General features: G+C 46.0%; 1 protein-coding gene across 3 annotated transcripts in view; it reads left to right on the top strand.

The window, feature by feature from the left end:
• Positions 1-278: 278 nt before the first annotated feature.
• Positions 279-16,071, top strand: part of HPSE (heparanase) — a 36,336-nt gene continuing 20,543 nt past the window's right edge. For all 3 annotated transcript variants that reach the window (XM_021702334.1, XM_044912685.1, XM_044912684.1), the window contains exons 1-3: positions 279-605; positions 13,958-14,103; positions 15,851-15,976. In XM_021702334.1, the coding sequence (XP_021558009.1) occupies positions 388-605; positions 13,958-14,103; positions 15,851-15,976 (490 nt within the window). In that variant the 5' untranslated portion in view covers positions 279-387. The remainder of the gene's footprint in view (positions 606-13,957; positions 14,104-15,850; positions 15,977-16,071) is intronic.

The raw sequence follows: 16,071 nt of genomic DNA on the forward strand, positions 1-16,071 counted from the left end.
GGAGTGGGAACCGTGCTCAAGGACCTTGTGCTCTGGGGTCGGGATGCCCAGGGCCGGTCCGCGGGCGCTCCCTCTCCAGGGCTCCTGGGCACTTGGCTCCTGGCCAGGTCCGCACCCTCCGGGTGGGTGTGGGTGATTCCGTAAGTGGGCGTGACCGGCCCCGAGGGGAAAGCGTGCAAGGAAGTGGGAGCGAGCGGGGGAGGCGGGGCGGCGGGAAGAGGGAGCAGTGGGAGGGATGCAGGGCAGGAGTGGGAGGGATGCAGGGCGCAGTGGGAGGGGTGAGGAGCGAGGGAGAAAAGGGCGCTGTGACGGGGCGGGAGGAAGTACGCGAGTTCTCAGCTCCGGCTGCGAGGCGGCTGGCGGGTGGGCCGGCCAGGTGAGCCCGAGATGCCGCTGCGCTGGAAGCCGGGGCTGCCGCTGCTGCTGCTCCTGGGGCCGCTCGGTCCCTTCTCCCCCGGCGCCCGGGCGGGACCCGCGCAGGCCGAGGACGCTGTGGAGCTGCGCTTCTCCACCGAGCGTCCGGTGCACCTGGTGAGTCCCGCGTTCCTGTCCTTCACCATCGACGCCAACCTGGCCACCGACCCGCGGTTCCTCACCTTCCTGGGGTAAGCGCCGGCCGGCCTGTCCCTGTGTCCTGCCTTCCTGACATCCACGCCCGGGGGGGACCTTTATCTCCCTCCGTCTCTCGGTCTCTGTCTCTTGCCCTCCCTCCCTCTCCCGAGGCAGCCGCCCCCAAACCGCTCTTTCCCGCCTTCATTCATTCAGCAAGTGTGGCCTGAGCGCCAACTAAGGGCCAGGTATTCCGGGGAAATTTGGAAAAGAAATTTCCCACCGACCCCAGAAACATGCCTGGCGGAGGGGACCCAGGCAAGTGCGCCTGGAGGGCTATGAGCCCTTGAATTTGCAGCACAGTATAGAACAGTAAGATCGTGGACCAGGCTTACCGCTCTTAAACTCTGTTAGGAAGGTTAAAAAAAAAAAAGTTAGGGGCGCCTGGGTGGCTCAGTCGTTAAGCGTCTGCCTTCGGCTCAGGTCATGATCCCAGGGTCCTGGGATCGAGTCCCACATCGGGCTCCCTGCTCGGCAAGAAGCCTGCTTCTCCCTCTCCCATTCCCCCTGCTTGTGTTACTGCTCTCGCTATCTCTCTCTCTGTCAAATAAATAAATAAAATCTTTAAAAAAAAAAAAAGTTAGAAAAGATCTCAAAGGAAAATAAGTGTGTGTGTATAAAATATAATTTTATATATTTTAAAATAAACTTTTAAAGAGCAGTTTTAGGTTCACAGCAAAGTTAAGCACAAGGTAGAGATTTCCAGTATTAGACTATTTTTTAAAAAATCTAAATATTAAATAAATGAGACTTAGGAGACCATTGCAGTGACTTACAGAGCCTGAATAAAAAGATATTTTTCCAACACGAGGCTGCAAAATCAGCCGTAATTTTTTTTCTCGCCTGAGAGAGACAAACTGGTGCTTGTTCACTGGCCGTTGCCCCATGAGTGCAGGCTGATCCCAGGACAGGGAGCTGCAGGGACAGTCCCGGGTCATCTAGGCCACTTATCTAGGTCATGAGAGCCTCCAGAGATGGCCACACCTCAACCAGTCCAAACAGCTGGGAATCTCCTCATTCCCAGACACCTACATGTTCTCCTGCCTACGCCCATGCTGTCAGCTGCCATTGCTAATTTTGGTCATGTATTCTGTAAAGAAAAGCAGGTAGCCTAATGGTGAAGAGACTGGCAGTCAGACCACCCTGGCTTGATTCCCAGCTCCGCCAAAGATGGGTGGCTTGGTTGTTATAGGAGGCTTGGCAACTCCAAGCCTCCATTCCTTCACCTGTAGCATAGAACTTCTAAACAGTTTGTAGGACTGTTATGAGGATTTCATGAGATAATAAATAAGTAGGGAGCAAGGGTTTGACACAGAGTGTTCAAAATTTAAGCTCATTGCTTCTTCCTGGAAAATGATGAGTATTTACTAACCGTTCACCAGTTCTCTGTGTGTCTCTTTTGATCATAGCTAGCCTCCATCTTTCCCTTTGGCAGGGGAGGGAGAATTGCCTGGTGCAGAGGAAGCCCAGCCCCACTTTTTGCCCTTCCTCTTGGGGCTAGGAAGCTGATATCACACAGCAGGTGGTTGGGAGAGACGGAAAGATGACTCTGGAGAAACTCTGAACTGTGGGCTCAGTATCTGAGGACCCCGGGCCTAGCTTGGGAGGTGGGGTGGGGGCATGGGAGGGGAAGAGACAGTGTGAGGTGCCCTGCTGAAAACAGAGGCACTAACTGAACCACTTACTGAAATGTGAGAACGCCAGGCCTTTTCTGATGCTGAGGCTACCATGTGCCCCGCCCTTCCCCAAGGAAGGCATCTGGGGATTCTTCCTGGAGAAACAGATCCAAAAGAAAAAACCTACAGCACAACTTTGGGGATCCAGGCCTGAACACCCTGCGGTGGAGCTAACCAGTTGACTAGCACCACCCTCATCCTCCCCACCCCCAACACACACAGAACTTCAGGTCTGCAATTCAGCAGGGGTGATACTTTGTCTCTTCATTTCCCATATCTCTTTCTTCCCCCTGGCCCCCACCTTTTGGTTAAAGGCGGGAGGATAATGAAACCAAAAGAGTATAGTGTGCAATAGATAAAAGTATTTCTTTGGTTTACAGAACTGAGCGTATCCCTCTTCATATGGGCTGCTCTCCTGGGCTGGCTCCTGACCACTCCAGTCCACTCCCTTGGCAAAGGCTGTCTGCAGTGCCTGCTCCCCAGGGGCTTCTGCAGCACTTCCAGCTATTCCCAGCTGCGACTTACAAGACTGACGCTCGAATAGGCAGGAGCTTCCTCTCGCTGTCTGCTAAGACCTGGCTTCTGATTTAGGGTCTTTGAGAGTCCACCTCCCCAGGACGGTTAGCACAGTGCCCCAAGGGATCTGCCCATCTCAGATGGCAACACTAAGCTTAATACCTGTGAGATGGGTGTTGTTCTCTTCCAGTTCCTCAAAAGTGAAGATGCTAAGGCAAAGATGGCAAGAGCTGAGCAGATGAAAGCTGAAGGAACAGGGAGAGGGTAACAGAAATAGCTGGTGCTATCTGAGCCTTCGGCATGTCATGTCCTCTTCCTAGCATCTCCCAGGTTTTGATCCATTTAGTCCTTACTACAAGACTATGAGGGCAGGACTATTATTATCTCCATTTAAAAAAAAAAAATGAAGAGGGATGCCTGGGTGGCTCAGTAGGTTAAGCGTCTGCCTTCGGCTCAGATCATGATCCTGGGATCCTGGGATTGAGTCCCGCATCGGGATCCTGGCTCAGCGGGGATCCTGCCTCTCCCTCTGTCTGCCACTCCCCTGCTTGTGCTCTCTCTCTCTCTCTCTGACAAATAAATAAAATCTTTAAAAAAAAATAAAAAAAATTTTCATTTAAAAAATGAAGAGTGAGGTTTAGGGAGACTCAGTAAATGACCCCTAGTCAACCAGCTGTTCATGAAGTTGCAGAGTCTGAGCCCAGATACTAATTGCAGGTACAAGAGTGCACAAAAATAAAGTAAGCAGTATATAGATATAGATTCTTTATTTAAATTCAATTTAGTTAACATACAGTGTATTATTAGTTTCAGGGGTAGAATTCAGTGATTCATCAGTTGCATACAACACCCAGTGCTCATTACACCATGTGCCCTCCTTGCTGCCCATCACCCAGTTACCCCATCCCCCCATGCACCTCCCCTCCAGCAACCCTCAGTTTGTTTCCTAGAGTTCAGTGTCTTTTATGATGTGCTTCCCTATTTTCATCTTATTTTATTTTTCCTTCCCTTCCCCTATGTTCATCTGTTTTGTTTCTTAAAAGCAGTTTATATCTTTTAAAGGCAGTAGGGTAGGGTATAGAGGAAAAAGAATGCCCAGAAACAAATTGAGAAGACTGATGTAATGAAAAGAAGGACTGACCTGAGAGTGGGAGAATCAGGGCCCAGACCTCAGAGCTTCAACAGAGGCCTAGCACATTTAATCAGGTGGCATTGTTCTGGTTTCCCACGATGGCAAACAGATGTGGTTTTTCTTTTTTTCACATTTGTAATTAGAGAACGTAGAGTACACAGAACTTAAATGCCAGTGATAGAACATTCTAGAATTGGAAAGAAGCATCTTTTCAGTGTGTCTTCTTCCCAGAGGTAACTAATCAACAACCCAATCAAAAATTTCCTATGCCTGACTATGTGCAGAGCTCCGAAGAGGCACTGACCCTCAAAGATGGGGGGAGGGGGGTCGAGACCAGCACTGCTCAGTAGGAATATAATGTGAGCTTCATGTGCCAGCTACATATGCAATTTAAAATTTCCTAGTAGCCATGTTAAAAAATGGTAAAAGAGGGGCGCCTGGGTGGTTCAATCAGTTAAGCATCCTGACTCTTCTTTTTTTTTTTTTTAAGGTTTTATTTATTTATTTGACAGAGAGAGACACAGTGAGAGAGGGAACACAAGCAGGGGGAGTGGGAGAGGGAGAAGCAGGCTCCCCGCAGAGCAGAGAGCCCGATGCGGGGCTCGATCCCAGGACCCTGTGATCATGACCTGAGCCGAAGGCAGACGCTTAACGACTGAGCCACCCAGGCATCCCATGAGCATGTGACTCTTGATTTTGGCTCCGGTCATCATCTCAGGGTCATGCCATGGAGCTGCCTCTGGCTCCGCACTGGGCATGGAGCCTGCTTAAGATTCTCTCTTTCCCTCTCCCTCTTGCCCCCACCCCCTGCTCATGCTCTCTCTTAAAAAAAAAAAGAAAGTAAAAGAAACAGGTGAAGTTGATTTTAATAATATATTTCATTTAACACAAAATATCCGAAGTATTATCATTTCAACATGTAATCAATATAAAAATATTAATGAGATATTTTACATTTTTTTCAAACCAGGTCTTCAAAATCTGGTGTATATTTTATACTCATAGCACATCTCAATTCAGTCTAGCCACATTTCCAGTCCTAGCCACATGTGGCTAGTGGTTACCTTCTCTGCAGTGAGGTCCACACTTCAAACAAGACACACACACAAAGGGGCGCCTGGGTGGCTCAGTTGGTTAAGTGTCTGCCTTCGGCTCAGGTCATGATCCCAGGGTCCTGGGATGGAGCCCCACGTCAGGCTCCCTGCTCAGCGGGGAGTCTGCTTCTCCCTCTGCCTCTCCCCACCCCCGTGTCCCCCGCTCGTCGTGCTCTTGGGCACGCGCGCTCTCTCTCAAATAAATAAATAAAATCTTAAAAAAAAAAAAAAGACACACACACAAGCAGGATTCTCTAATACAAGGTAAAAAAAGTAGAGTGCAGAGTCAGTGCTGGAGACCCTAAGTACTCCAGAGCAGACAAGCTGGTACTAAACAGCAACAGCAGTAATTCTGCAGTTGTGCTTTCTTTTCTTTTCTCTTTTCTTTTCTTTTTTTAAGATTTTATTTATTTATTTGAGAGAGAGAGCGCACAAGCAGGGGGAGCTGCAGAGGCAGAGGGAGAAGCAGGCTCCCCGCTGAGCAAGGAGCCCGATGTGGGGCTCCATCCCAGGACCCCGGGATCATGACCTGAGCCGAAGGCAGACGCTTAACCGACTGAGCCACCCAGGTAACCCATGCTTACTTTTCTTAAGGGTTTGCTTATTTTTTTTCAGCAACATTCGTTCCTTTTTGCCAATTCGATAAATAGTTATTAATAATGACTTTCCATAATCAGATCCCTGCATCGTCATGGATGAAATTGCTTTTCATATTCAGAAAATCACTTCTAATCAATGTCAAGTGCACGTTTTGAAAACCAATATTGGAAATAACCTCAGGCCCTCTACGTGCCTATTGCTGAGAGAATAACCACAGCCAGAGAAACAGAACTGAGAACAATTACGAGCCATAGACTCACATGCTTTGACCCCTGAGAAGCACTGTCTCCCTGATTAAGTGCTCCTCGTTCCCTTCCCTCCCAAATCTTTCACAGTGCTCCCTGGAGCCCTTTGCATGGCCCGCCCTCCCTAAAACTTGGCTCTTCTCTGAACACCCAAGTGCAGAAGTGCACATGGCTGCCTCCCTGAGGGAGCCCTTTGGAGTAGAAGCTGTGCTTTCTACGATACTGCAGCCCTTTTCCCATTTGCCAACACAGCCTCTAAGTGATCTCCCACCACTCTGAATGTAGTTCAAATCCCTGCTGGCTTGTTACCTTGGGCAATAGCCTCCTTTTGTTCAGGTTCCTTGTCTGTAAAAAGAGGATAATAACCTACCTCACTGGGTTGTTTTGGGATTGAGTGAAATAATGTATGCAAAGTGTCTAAAACACTTGAGTTTGCACGAACCCAACACATGCTAGAGATGACTGTCATGACTCCAGTATGAGGTTCACTGTCTCCATGTCTGGCCCTCATCCTATGCTCCCCATCCCTGCACTGTGCTTTGCTCTTACTCACTTCTCCTTATTGATTAAAGATTGGTGTTAGGGATACCTGGATGGCTCAGTCGGTTAAGCATCTGCCTTCGGCTCAGGTCATGGTCTGTGGATCCTGGGATCTAGTCTTGCATTGGGCTCCTTGCTCAGCCAGGAGCCCGTTTCTCCCTCTGCCTGCTGTGCCCCCTGCTTGTGCTCTCCCTCTCTCCCTCTCTCTCTCTGACAAATAAATAAAATCTTAAAAAATAAAAAAATAAAGACTGGTGTTGATCTCACAGTTTTCTCTCCATTCCCATGTCCCACCATCATCCTAGATGACTTCAGGTCCTCTTGAATAAACTGTCTCTCAATTTCTTCACATCCACACTTTACAATCCTCTTCTCTTGGTGTTCAATTGGAACTGGGTTGTACCATCTTATGAACTGTGTGCATCTCTTCCCAGCCCCGCATTCACTGACATCAATACCGCCATCTTGAACTCAGCCCCCGTGGGTGTTTGCACCATGGACATTGGTAAATGTGAAAAAACAGGGCACTTGTTTTTAGGGAGCCAGCTTACTAGCACACACGGCTTCACCCCATTCCAGCCACCTAATACCATGGCCATGCCTTGACTCTTTTTATCACTAAGAACCTTTTAACATCTGAAATCTTAAGTGAAAGTCTCCCGTTCTTGGATGACACTCCTTACCCCCTTAAACTTTCACTCTGTGGATCTGCCACAGCCATCTGTTAGGTCCCTCCACTGAACAGCCTTTTCCTGTCTCTGCTTCTTCCACGGCTCACTTGGGCTTCTTGGTTTACCACACAAGTCGTTCTTGTGATAACATCCCCCAAACTCCTGCCCTGCTGTTCTTCCTGCTAAACCCAAACCTAGCTCAGTCCAGCTGTAGTTTCCCTCTTCGGAATCTGTAAGGTGGCCGTAAAGTCTGGGAACGAGAACTATTACCTAATTATGAATTGTAGTGTGTATTAATAAGCCACTTTTATGTATTTGCCTCTACCTCCCGTCTCAGTGGTTGCCCTGAATAGCGGGCTGTGAGCACTTGGGGCTCAGGGGAAGGGCCCAGTACATGGGTTGCACTATACATTCTTGGCCTCCAGGCTTACTTGGCCCTAGTGCCACCCCTTACCTCTTCATCTCCCTGCCTCTCTCATCTTCCACTTCCTTAAAGCTCCGATCCTACCTCCACCTCACCACTCTGAGGCTATGACCACGTTTCTTTTTCCCAAAGAAAATGAAGGCACTGGACAACTTCCTTTTCTTCTAGCCACCAAACCTGCACACATACCATGGCCACGTCTAGCTTTCTTCCTTTCTCTCTCCTCAGGCCTGTAGTGCCTCTCTCCTCTCTGTCTCCTGCGGCCTCCCCAAGGACTTTGCTCTGTCAGTCATCTCTTCTCTCCCTTGTCTTTAACCTCCCTTTTGACTGGGTCCTTCCTCATAGCGTGGAAACATCCTCAGGTCTTTCCCGTCTCAAACGTGCTCTCCCCTCTCTCTCTCCTCCCCTTGGCGGCCTTCCTTACTGCCCACTTCTTCCTTGATCCACCCTCACGATGTCCCTATCGTTGTGTCATAAAATCCATCTCTCCAACATCACCAGTGACCTTTTATTACAAAATCCAATGAACACCTTTGTGTTTGTATCTTATTTGGTGTCCATCATGGGTTGAATTCCTGGGTATTGCCCCCACAATTCATACACTGAAGTTGTAACCCCTATACCTCAGCGTGTGAGCTTATTTGGAAGTAGTGCCATTGCAGATACAATTAGTTAACGACTAGTTGGAGTGAGGGGCACCTGGGTGGCTCAGTCGTTAAGCGTCTGCCTTCGGCTCAGGTCATGGTCCCAGGATCCTGGGATCGAGCCCCACATGGGGCTCCCCGCTCCGCGGGAAGCCTGCTTCTCCCTCTCCCACTCCCCCTGCTTGTGTTCCCTCTCTCGCGGTGTCTCTCTCTGTCAAATAAATACATAAAGTCTTTAAAAAAAAAAGAACTAGTTGTAGTGGAATGGAGGGGGCCCTAATCCATTCTGACTGATGTCCTTACAGAAAGAAGAAATGTGGAGACAGATATGCACACAGGGAGAAGGCTGTGTGGAGACTGGAGTTGCAGCGGTGGTTCCTGGGCTGCAGGGAACCACCAGAAGCTGGGAGGGAACCTGGAACGGATCCTTCCCCGGTCACTGCAGAGGGAGCACGGCCTTGCCGGACCCCTTGATTTCAGATTTCTAGGCTCCACACCCAGAAGAGAGTAAATTTCCATGTTTAAGGCACTGGTCTGCGGTACTTTGATTCTGGAGTCTCTTGGAAGCATTTGGCGAGGTTGACAATGAAACCTTCTCATCCTTTCAAGTCTATGTTGCTTCCGTTTCTGCAGGTTCCCCCACCTCTTTAACACTTCTCCTCTTCCTTTAGCTTGTCTTAATGTTTGATGTTCCTCAGACTTCTGACTTGGGCCTTCTTTTCACATAATCTCCTGAGTGGCCTCACTGGCTTCCATGGCTTGAATTCATGCCCTATGTGATTTATGGGCTGTTGGTTTTTTGTGGGGTTTTTTTCTTTTTTTTTTCTTTTCTGATTTCTGTGGTATAAATATTCCCACCACGGCTGATTTCAAACTGCCAACGGTTTAACAACTTGTTCTCAAAATATAACAACTCGCTCTCACAGCTGATAGGAGCCAGTACAAGCTGGCTCCCGTACACCTCCGATTTGGTGGCAGAGATAAGCAGCTTATTTTTACACGGAAGGTAAAATAAAAATACCTGCAGACTTTGCTTTCCCCTCACAAACTGCTCCAGAAGTGGAATATCTGCAGCTGCTTTGACGTGGGGCTTTTTGGTTTATTTCCATATCACGGTGGTGGTGGTAGATCCCCCCAACCACCACCTTTTTTTTCCCCTCCCCCGTATATGATAGAAATAGTATACCTTTGATCAGTTTTATTTTTATGACATGTTTTGCAGCTGTTTAAAATCTGGTTTTTGTCAGAGGGCATCAATATTGTGTTCTCAAAACAAGAAAGTGTTCCCTGGCAAAGGAGACAAATAAAACGATCTTTACTACGGATACTTTTGAAACACGTGATTTCCTTTACTTGGCAGGAGCCATAGCATTGGGTTTTAATTGCGTTCAGAAAACAATCTTTCTCTGGCCCCACTTGCCCTTTCGTCAGGGTGGACTCACTTGTTCATTCACTTAACCAATATTTATTGAGCACCAGCTGTGTGCCCGGCACTTGTCTGGGTGCTGAGGAGATTCTGATGAGCCAGACAGGTGAGAGCTTACATGGCGTGGAGGGGAGATGGACAGTAAACCAAGCCAATAATACGGAAGCTGATTTCAGAGAATGGTGAAGGATTTGAAGAAAGTCAAAGCAGGCTAATGTGACTGAGAGTGACCTGAGGTAGTATAGTCACTATCTCTGGGAGGTAGGCTCGGGACTCAGGCATCTGACCCAGGCTGTGCGCAGATATGTATCTTGAGGTATCTTGAGCTCCTTCTACATGGTGCTAGTTTTCCTTCTGTTTCTCAGAGAGCACCAGTCTCTGGTACCAGCTACACAAAAAATCTAAAGGAGCTTCCTCTATCATCAAACACAGTCAAAATGCCAAGGGCTGGAATCAATGCCTGACCGAAGGCAGGGGGACAGAGCCAGCCTGAAGTGACTCTGAGGAAGCTCCTTGTATTAGTTGTGGGGCCGTGTATCTGCACCCGTGGCCTGGGGGTTACCAGTCACTGACGTTTAAACCGAGGACTCTCCATTCTGCATCTCACCTGGATGTGTCCCTCAGCTTGTCCATTACACATGGCCAAGGGCCAGATGGAAATATGGTTTTTGGTGTTGCTTTAACATTTCCAATTCTACAAAACTGAGCCTCTCCCCCTGCCCTCATCCCCATCTCCAGTCTATCACCTATTCTTCATCTCAGCAAATATTACCATCTTCCAAGATGCTTCCCAGGGGGTAATCCTTGACTCTTCTGTAATATCCAATTAAACACAAAATCCAGGATTTCTACCTCCACAGGTGTCTTGAATTTACCCACCTCTCTCCATCCCTAGGGCTGTTACCCTATCTCAGCCTATCACTTCTTGTTTATGTTAATGTGACCACAGTCTTGGTCCTTGTATTCAGTTATTTACACTGCAGCCTGAGATTCTCTTCTAAAATAGAAGTCTGGTGAGGCCTTCTCACTCCTCTAAATCCTTCCATAGCTCTAAACTGCCCTCATACAAAGTTGGATTCCAGGACATGGTGGCTCCCAGTCCCTCCATGGTGCGGCCATTAGCCTCTATAGTCCACCCTCTCTCTGCCCCCAGTCTGTAGGCTCTAACCACATCTGTTAGCTCTTCATTGGTGCCATATTCTCTCCTACCTCTGCCTTTGAGGACATTTCCCTACACCTAGGACGCTTCCTTCAATCCCACCTCAGTATCTTTGACCTGGATAAGATTTATTCCTTTTGAATGTCAAACGGTGAAGCTACTTCCCCCAAAACCCTCTAACCACACCCTACCCCCAGCCCAGAGTTTGGGTTAGGATCCCCATTGTGTGTTCTCATAGCACTGTTTTGGAATTGCCTATATACCTGTTTAAATACATGTGTATGCACTTGGGGCACCTGGGTGGCTCTGTCAGTTAAGTTTCCAACTCTTGATTTCAGCTCAGGTCATGATCTCAGGGTCATGGGATCGAACACTCCTCCCTCCCCAATCCAGGCCCCGTGCTGAGCAGGGAGTCTGCTTGGGCCTCTCTCCTTCTGCCCCTTCCCCGCTTGTGCAAGCTGTCTGTCTCTCTCTCTCCCTCAAATAAATAAATAATAAATCCTTAAATATGTATGTATAAATATATATATATATGCAAGATTGTAAATTATATGAGAACAGCAGCTCTCTCTGTCTTGTTTCCTATTGTATCCCCTGCAACTAGCATAATGCCTGGCAGAGTGGGCCTGCCGTGAATATTTATTGATTAACGGATGGCTATGTCTCCCTTCCTAAATTTTGGTTTCTTTGCTTATCCTTAAAAAATAAAACCACCTTGTATAAATTAAAATGTCATATGCTCATTATGGAACACTTATAAAATACAGAAGAGAGTCTACCATCCATCTCAGTACATAGAATGACCCCTGTTATCACCTTGTATATTATTTTCATTGTTGAAATCACACTTGTCTGCAGCTTCTTTTTTTTTTTTTTTAAAGATTTTATTCATTTATTTGACAGAGAGAGAGAGAGAACAAGTAGGCAGAGAGGCAGGCAGAGGGAGAGGGAGAAGCAGGCTTCCCGCTGAGCAGGGAGCCCGATGCGGGGCTCCATCCCAGGACCCCCGGATCATGACCTGAGCCGAAGGCAGCAGCTTAACCGACTGAGCCACCCAGGCGCTCCTGTCTGCAGCTTCTTTTAACTGTGGTAAAACACACCAAACATAAAACTTACCATTTAACTGTTTTAAGTGTGTAGTGTAGTTCGGTGGCATTAAGTATACTCACACTGCAACCATCACCACCACCCATCTTGGAACTTTCTCATCTTCCCAAAAGGAAACTCTGTGCCCATCAAACAACAGCGCTCTCTTGCCCTCCCTACCGCTTATTTTTGTTTGGGTTTGTAGCAAAGTGGAAATGGCTTTCTTCTGAATCCTTACTTAGTTCCAGTTAGCATCTCCCTTTAGTTTCAAGTGGTTGTGAGGATTTCGCAGCACAGACCGTCCTTCCTGGCGTTCTTTGGTGCTGCCCGGTGTTTCAGTTAACGCTGAATCCCAGGCCGATAACATTTCTGAAGCCTCACTTTGTGCTGTGTTTCCGCACTTAGGGGCCCATGAAAATCTTCTAACTTCTTGTAAGATCCAAAGAAAATGAACTTTTAGGTCAAAGAAAATGTTTTAATATATAATATTCACATGTTTGTCTTTATAGAAATATCATCATGACATATAAATTTAAATATATATATATATTTTTAATGGAGGAAGAGGATCATGAAGGCAAAAATGCCTAGGTAGTACAGTAAGTTACAAACAAACAAAAGAATGGTGAGGAGGAATTGCTGGAGTTTTTTAAGGCAGGAGACTTATCCTTTGGTCTATTTCCATCTTTTAAGTTCTCTTTCTTAAGCATAAATAAAGTCATCTTTAGAACATTTTACATAGCAGTATATATAGTTCAGCAGTATCCTGAAATTTTAGATTTAAAAATTTAAAAATTTTAAATTTTAGGTCAGGTCTCTAATTCCTCAGATGTTAAGACATATTGCCAGTTAGTCCTCCTGGAATGATTTTCCAATGTGAAAGAACCCACATGGAAGCTAATTAATTGGACCATTCCAAAGAACTATACGGCATTGGTTTTACGTGTTTTAAGAGAATTCAGAGAATAGTGTGGCCAGGATCACATGTATGAGACTTCAGAAATGTATGGCAGGTGTCCCCGTTACCTGTGTCTTCTGGTATCTTCATTTTGTTCATTTAAATATTCATGACATCTTCATCTTTCTGAGGGAAGGGATTGTAAAGCATTCTGATTCCATTCTAGAGCATTTGGTGCCATTCTGAGCAATAATAGGCACCTACCAGCAGCATTTTTGACTTGATGAGATATGCATTTAGAATTGCTCAAATTAGAGTTGTTGATGATAGGAATTATAATCTTATCTAATTCTAATTCATTTGGCTTAAATTTAGAAGGATGGTTTTCCTTGAAAGCCAGAGTTAGGGAGAAGAGGAAGAATCCTAACTCATTTATGAACTTATCTGAGAACATAAACTTTTTTTTTTACATTTTTAAAAAGATTTATTTTATAATTTTTTTAGATTATTTATTTATTTGAGAGAGAGAGAACACGAGCAGGGAGGAGAGGGAGAAGCAGACTTCCTGCTGAGCAAGGAGCCTGACGATGCAGGGCTCCATCCTAGGACCCTGGGATCATGACCTGAGCCAAAGGCAGACATTTAACTGACTGAGCCGCCCAGGCGCCCCAAGATTTATTTATTTTAGAGAGAGCATGAGCACAAGTGTGGGGAGCAGAGGGAGAGAATCCCAAGCAGCAGACTCCCTGATGAGTGTGGAGCCTGACGTGGGGCCATGCCAAGACCCCGAGATCATGACCAAGTCAAAATCAAGAGTCTGATGCTTAACCTACTGAGCCACCCAGGGGCCCCGAGAACATACATTTTTGAAGACAATCTATTTTTCAAAGAAACAGAGTCATCTTTCCTATAGTGCCCACTCTCTTCACCTCTTTTCCTCCATCAATCATAAAAGGTTATGAGTCTTTTGAAAGTACTGAACACTATCCTACTTGTCAAATTAAAATATAAGTTCTTGCCAGAGTCAGAGCTCCAAGTTGCCTGCAGGCGCCTAGATGTGCAACCTTGCACTTAGAAAGATTCCGACTGAGAAGACTTCCCCGTTATAGCAATAGGACTTCTCCCTCCAAGCCCCGTACAGCTACATATTAAGAAATAGGTCCACCTCAAGAGTAAACATGTTAGACTGGAGTGTCCTGGAAAACATACTTTTAATTTCTTGCTTGTCTTCTAACAGTTCTCCAAAGCTTCGCACTTTGGCTAGAGGTTTGTCTCCGGCATACCTGCGATTTGGTGGCACCAAGACGGACTTTCTCATTTTCGATCCCCAAAAAGAACCGACCTTTGAAGAGAGGAGTTACTGGCAGTCTCAAGTCAACCAGGGTGAACTTTTTAAAGATTCGCAATATGTTTTAATTCACTTGAGTCAGTCTTGAGCATTCTCAGAGAAGTGTTCTGGCTGACATCTAACAGTAAGAAACCGAGGGCTCCCGGCTGCCCGATGGAGGCACTCTCACCAAAGGAGGAAGTAGGGGGCAGGTTTCCTCCTCCCGATGTTTTCAGGAATGTGAGACCTCACACAAAAAATTGTGCTGGGCGTAACTGAGAGTTAATTGTGCTGTAAATAGAACAATGATTGTAGCTGAAGGACACAGCTGCTTAGTGGGAGCGTGTGGGCAGAAATGTGTCAAACTGAAAAGAGTATTTCCAGCCGAAGACACAAGCAATGGATTGCAACCCATTTATTCTGAAAATAGAATATGAATAGAAGGTATACCAAGAGGGTGTGGAGATATGCTCTGCTTCTTAGACTGGATTTTAAGATTTGATTTATTGGGCAGTGACTGTCAAACTTTATTGATTACCCGTAGTCACCTGGGGTGAGTTTGAATATTTGGATTCTGTGTTCCAACCTTAGATTACGAGTTTAGCAAGCTCCTCAGGTGATTCTGATATTTGGAAGTCTGTTGGCTCCCCCTGAGAAACCTGCCTTAGGGAGTGACAAGGATTTGCCCTATGTCTTTCATAAGTACTTTACAGACATCAAATGGAAGTTAAATCATTATTCTAACAATTATGAAAAATACGGTGTATATATAGTTGAATTATAATAATGTATGCATCATGCATATATTAGTGAATAATATTTCATTATTTCATATATTACATATTTTCCTTCTATTTTCTTCAGGTAGGAAGTGTCCAGAACAGTTAATCAGTAATTGGGCCAAAATTGATAGAAGAGTAATTAGAAAAAAATGAAAAAAAGCAGGAGAATTCTCTTAAAGTGACATATTGGAATCATTTATGCTTAGACTTGACCATTCCTATCAGTCATGTGTGTTTGAAAGGTCTCTTAAGTTCAGACCAGAAACTCTCCTATGCTCATCAGCTTTTCTCATCCTGTGTGTATATGTGGTAGGAGATAGGAGGTGTCAAGTGCCTCTCAAACATCCTTTTTGAGCACAGGGATGGATGAGGCACCGGCTGCCAGAAAGCCAGAATGTGCAGCTTCCCAGAAAGGAAGTTGTTGGCGGGTCAGCACACCCTGGCAGCCAGCGCCCAACAACTCTGCTGCCCTTGTGATAAAGAAGTCCGGTCTGCCTGACAGCATAGTGGTTGACTTTTCCAATTGCCCATGTTGTGGTCTCAGAAGCTTTGAGGATATCGTATTTGAAGGAAAAAAAAAAAGTCAACATTTCCTGTCCCACCATTATGGCAAGAGGAAATCAACCCAAAGCAGATAGAGTCCAGCGAAACAAACTCCTGTGTATTTTGAAAGTGAATCTTAAGAGAATTGAACTATGTTTTCTTCGGTGGGGTTCTCTAGCAATTTTAAGTTTCTGAGGAGCCTTCCGAATTGTTAAATAAACTGAAGTCATGTCCAGTGTATCTGTGTCCAGGGTATGTCCAGTGTTTCTTAGGAAACCTGCCCTTTGGTGTTTTTTTGTGTGGTGATTGGTTAGCCAACAAATTTGACGTGTGTAACAGAATATATCTTTCTCTGATCTCATACCAGAAATGTAATTATACTGCTTTAGGCACATAAATAGGTAATGAAATAAATGTATGGGATTTCAACCTTACCACTGTGAAAATAGATCCTCTAAATTATTTCTTCCATTTGCAGATATGTGCAAATCTGGATCCATCCCTTCTGATGTAGAGAAGAGGTTACAGTTGGAATGGCCCTTCCAGGAACAATTGCTGCTCAGAGAACAGTATCAGAAAAAGTTCAAGAACAGCACTTACTCAAGTAAGAGATGAAAGGCACCTGCTGGTGTCCCAGCCCCCAAAATACATGGATAGCTTGAACTTGGGCTTGAACAATGTAAGCCCTATAGCAGTTGT

The sequence above is a fragment of the Neomonachus schauinslandi genome, chromosome 2 (genome assembly GCF_002201575.2).
Source record: "Neomonachus schauinslandi chromosome 2, ASM220157v2, whole genome shotgun sequence".
Classification (NCBI taxonomy): Eukaryota; Metazoa; Chordata; class Mammalia; order Carnivora; family Phocidae; genus Neomonachus; species Neomonachus schauinslandi.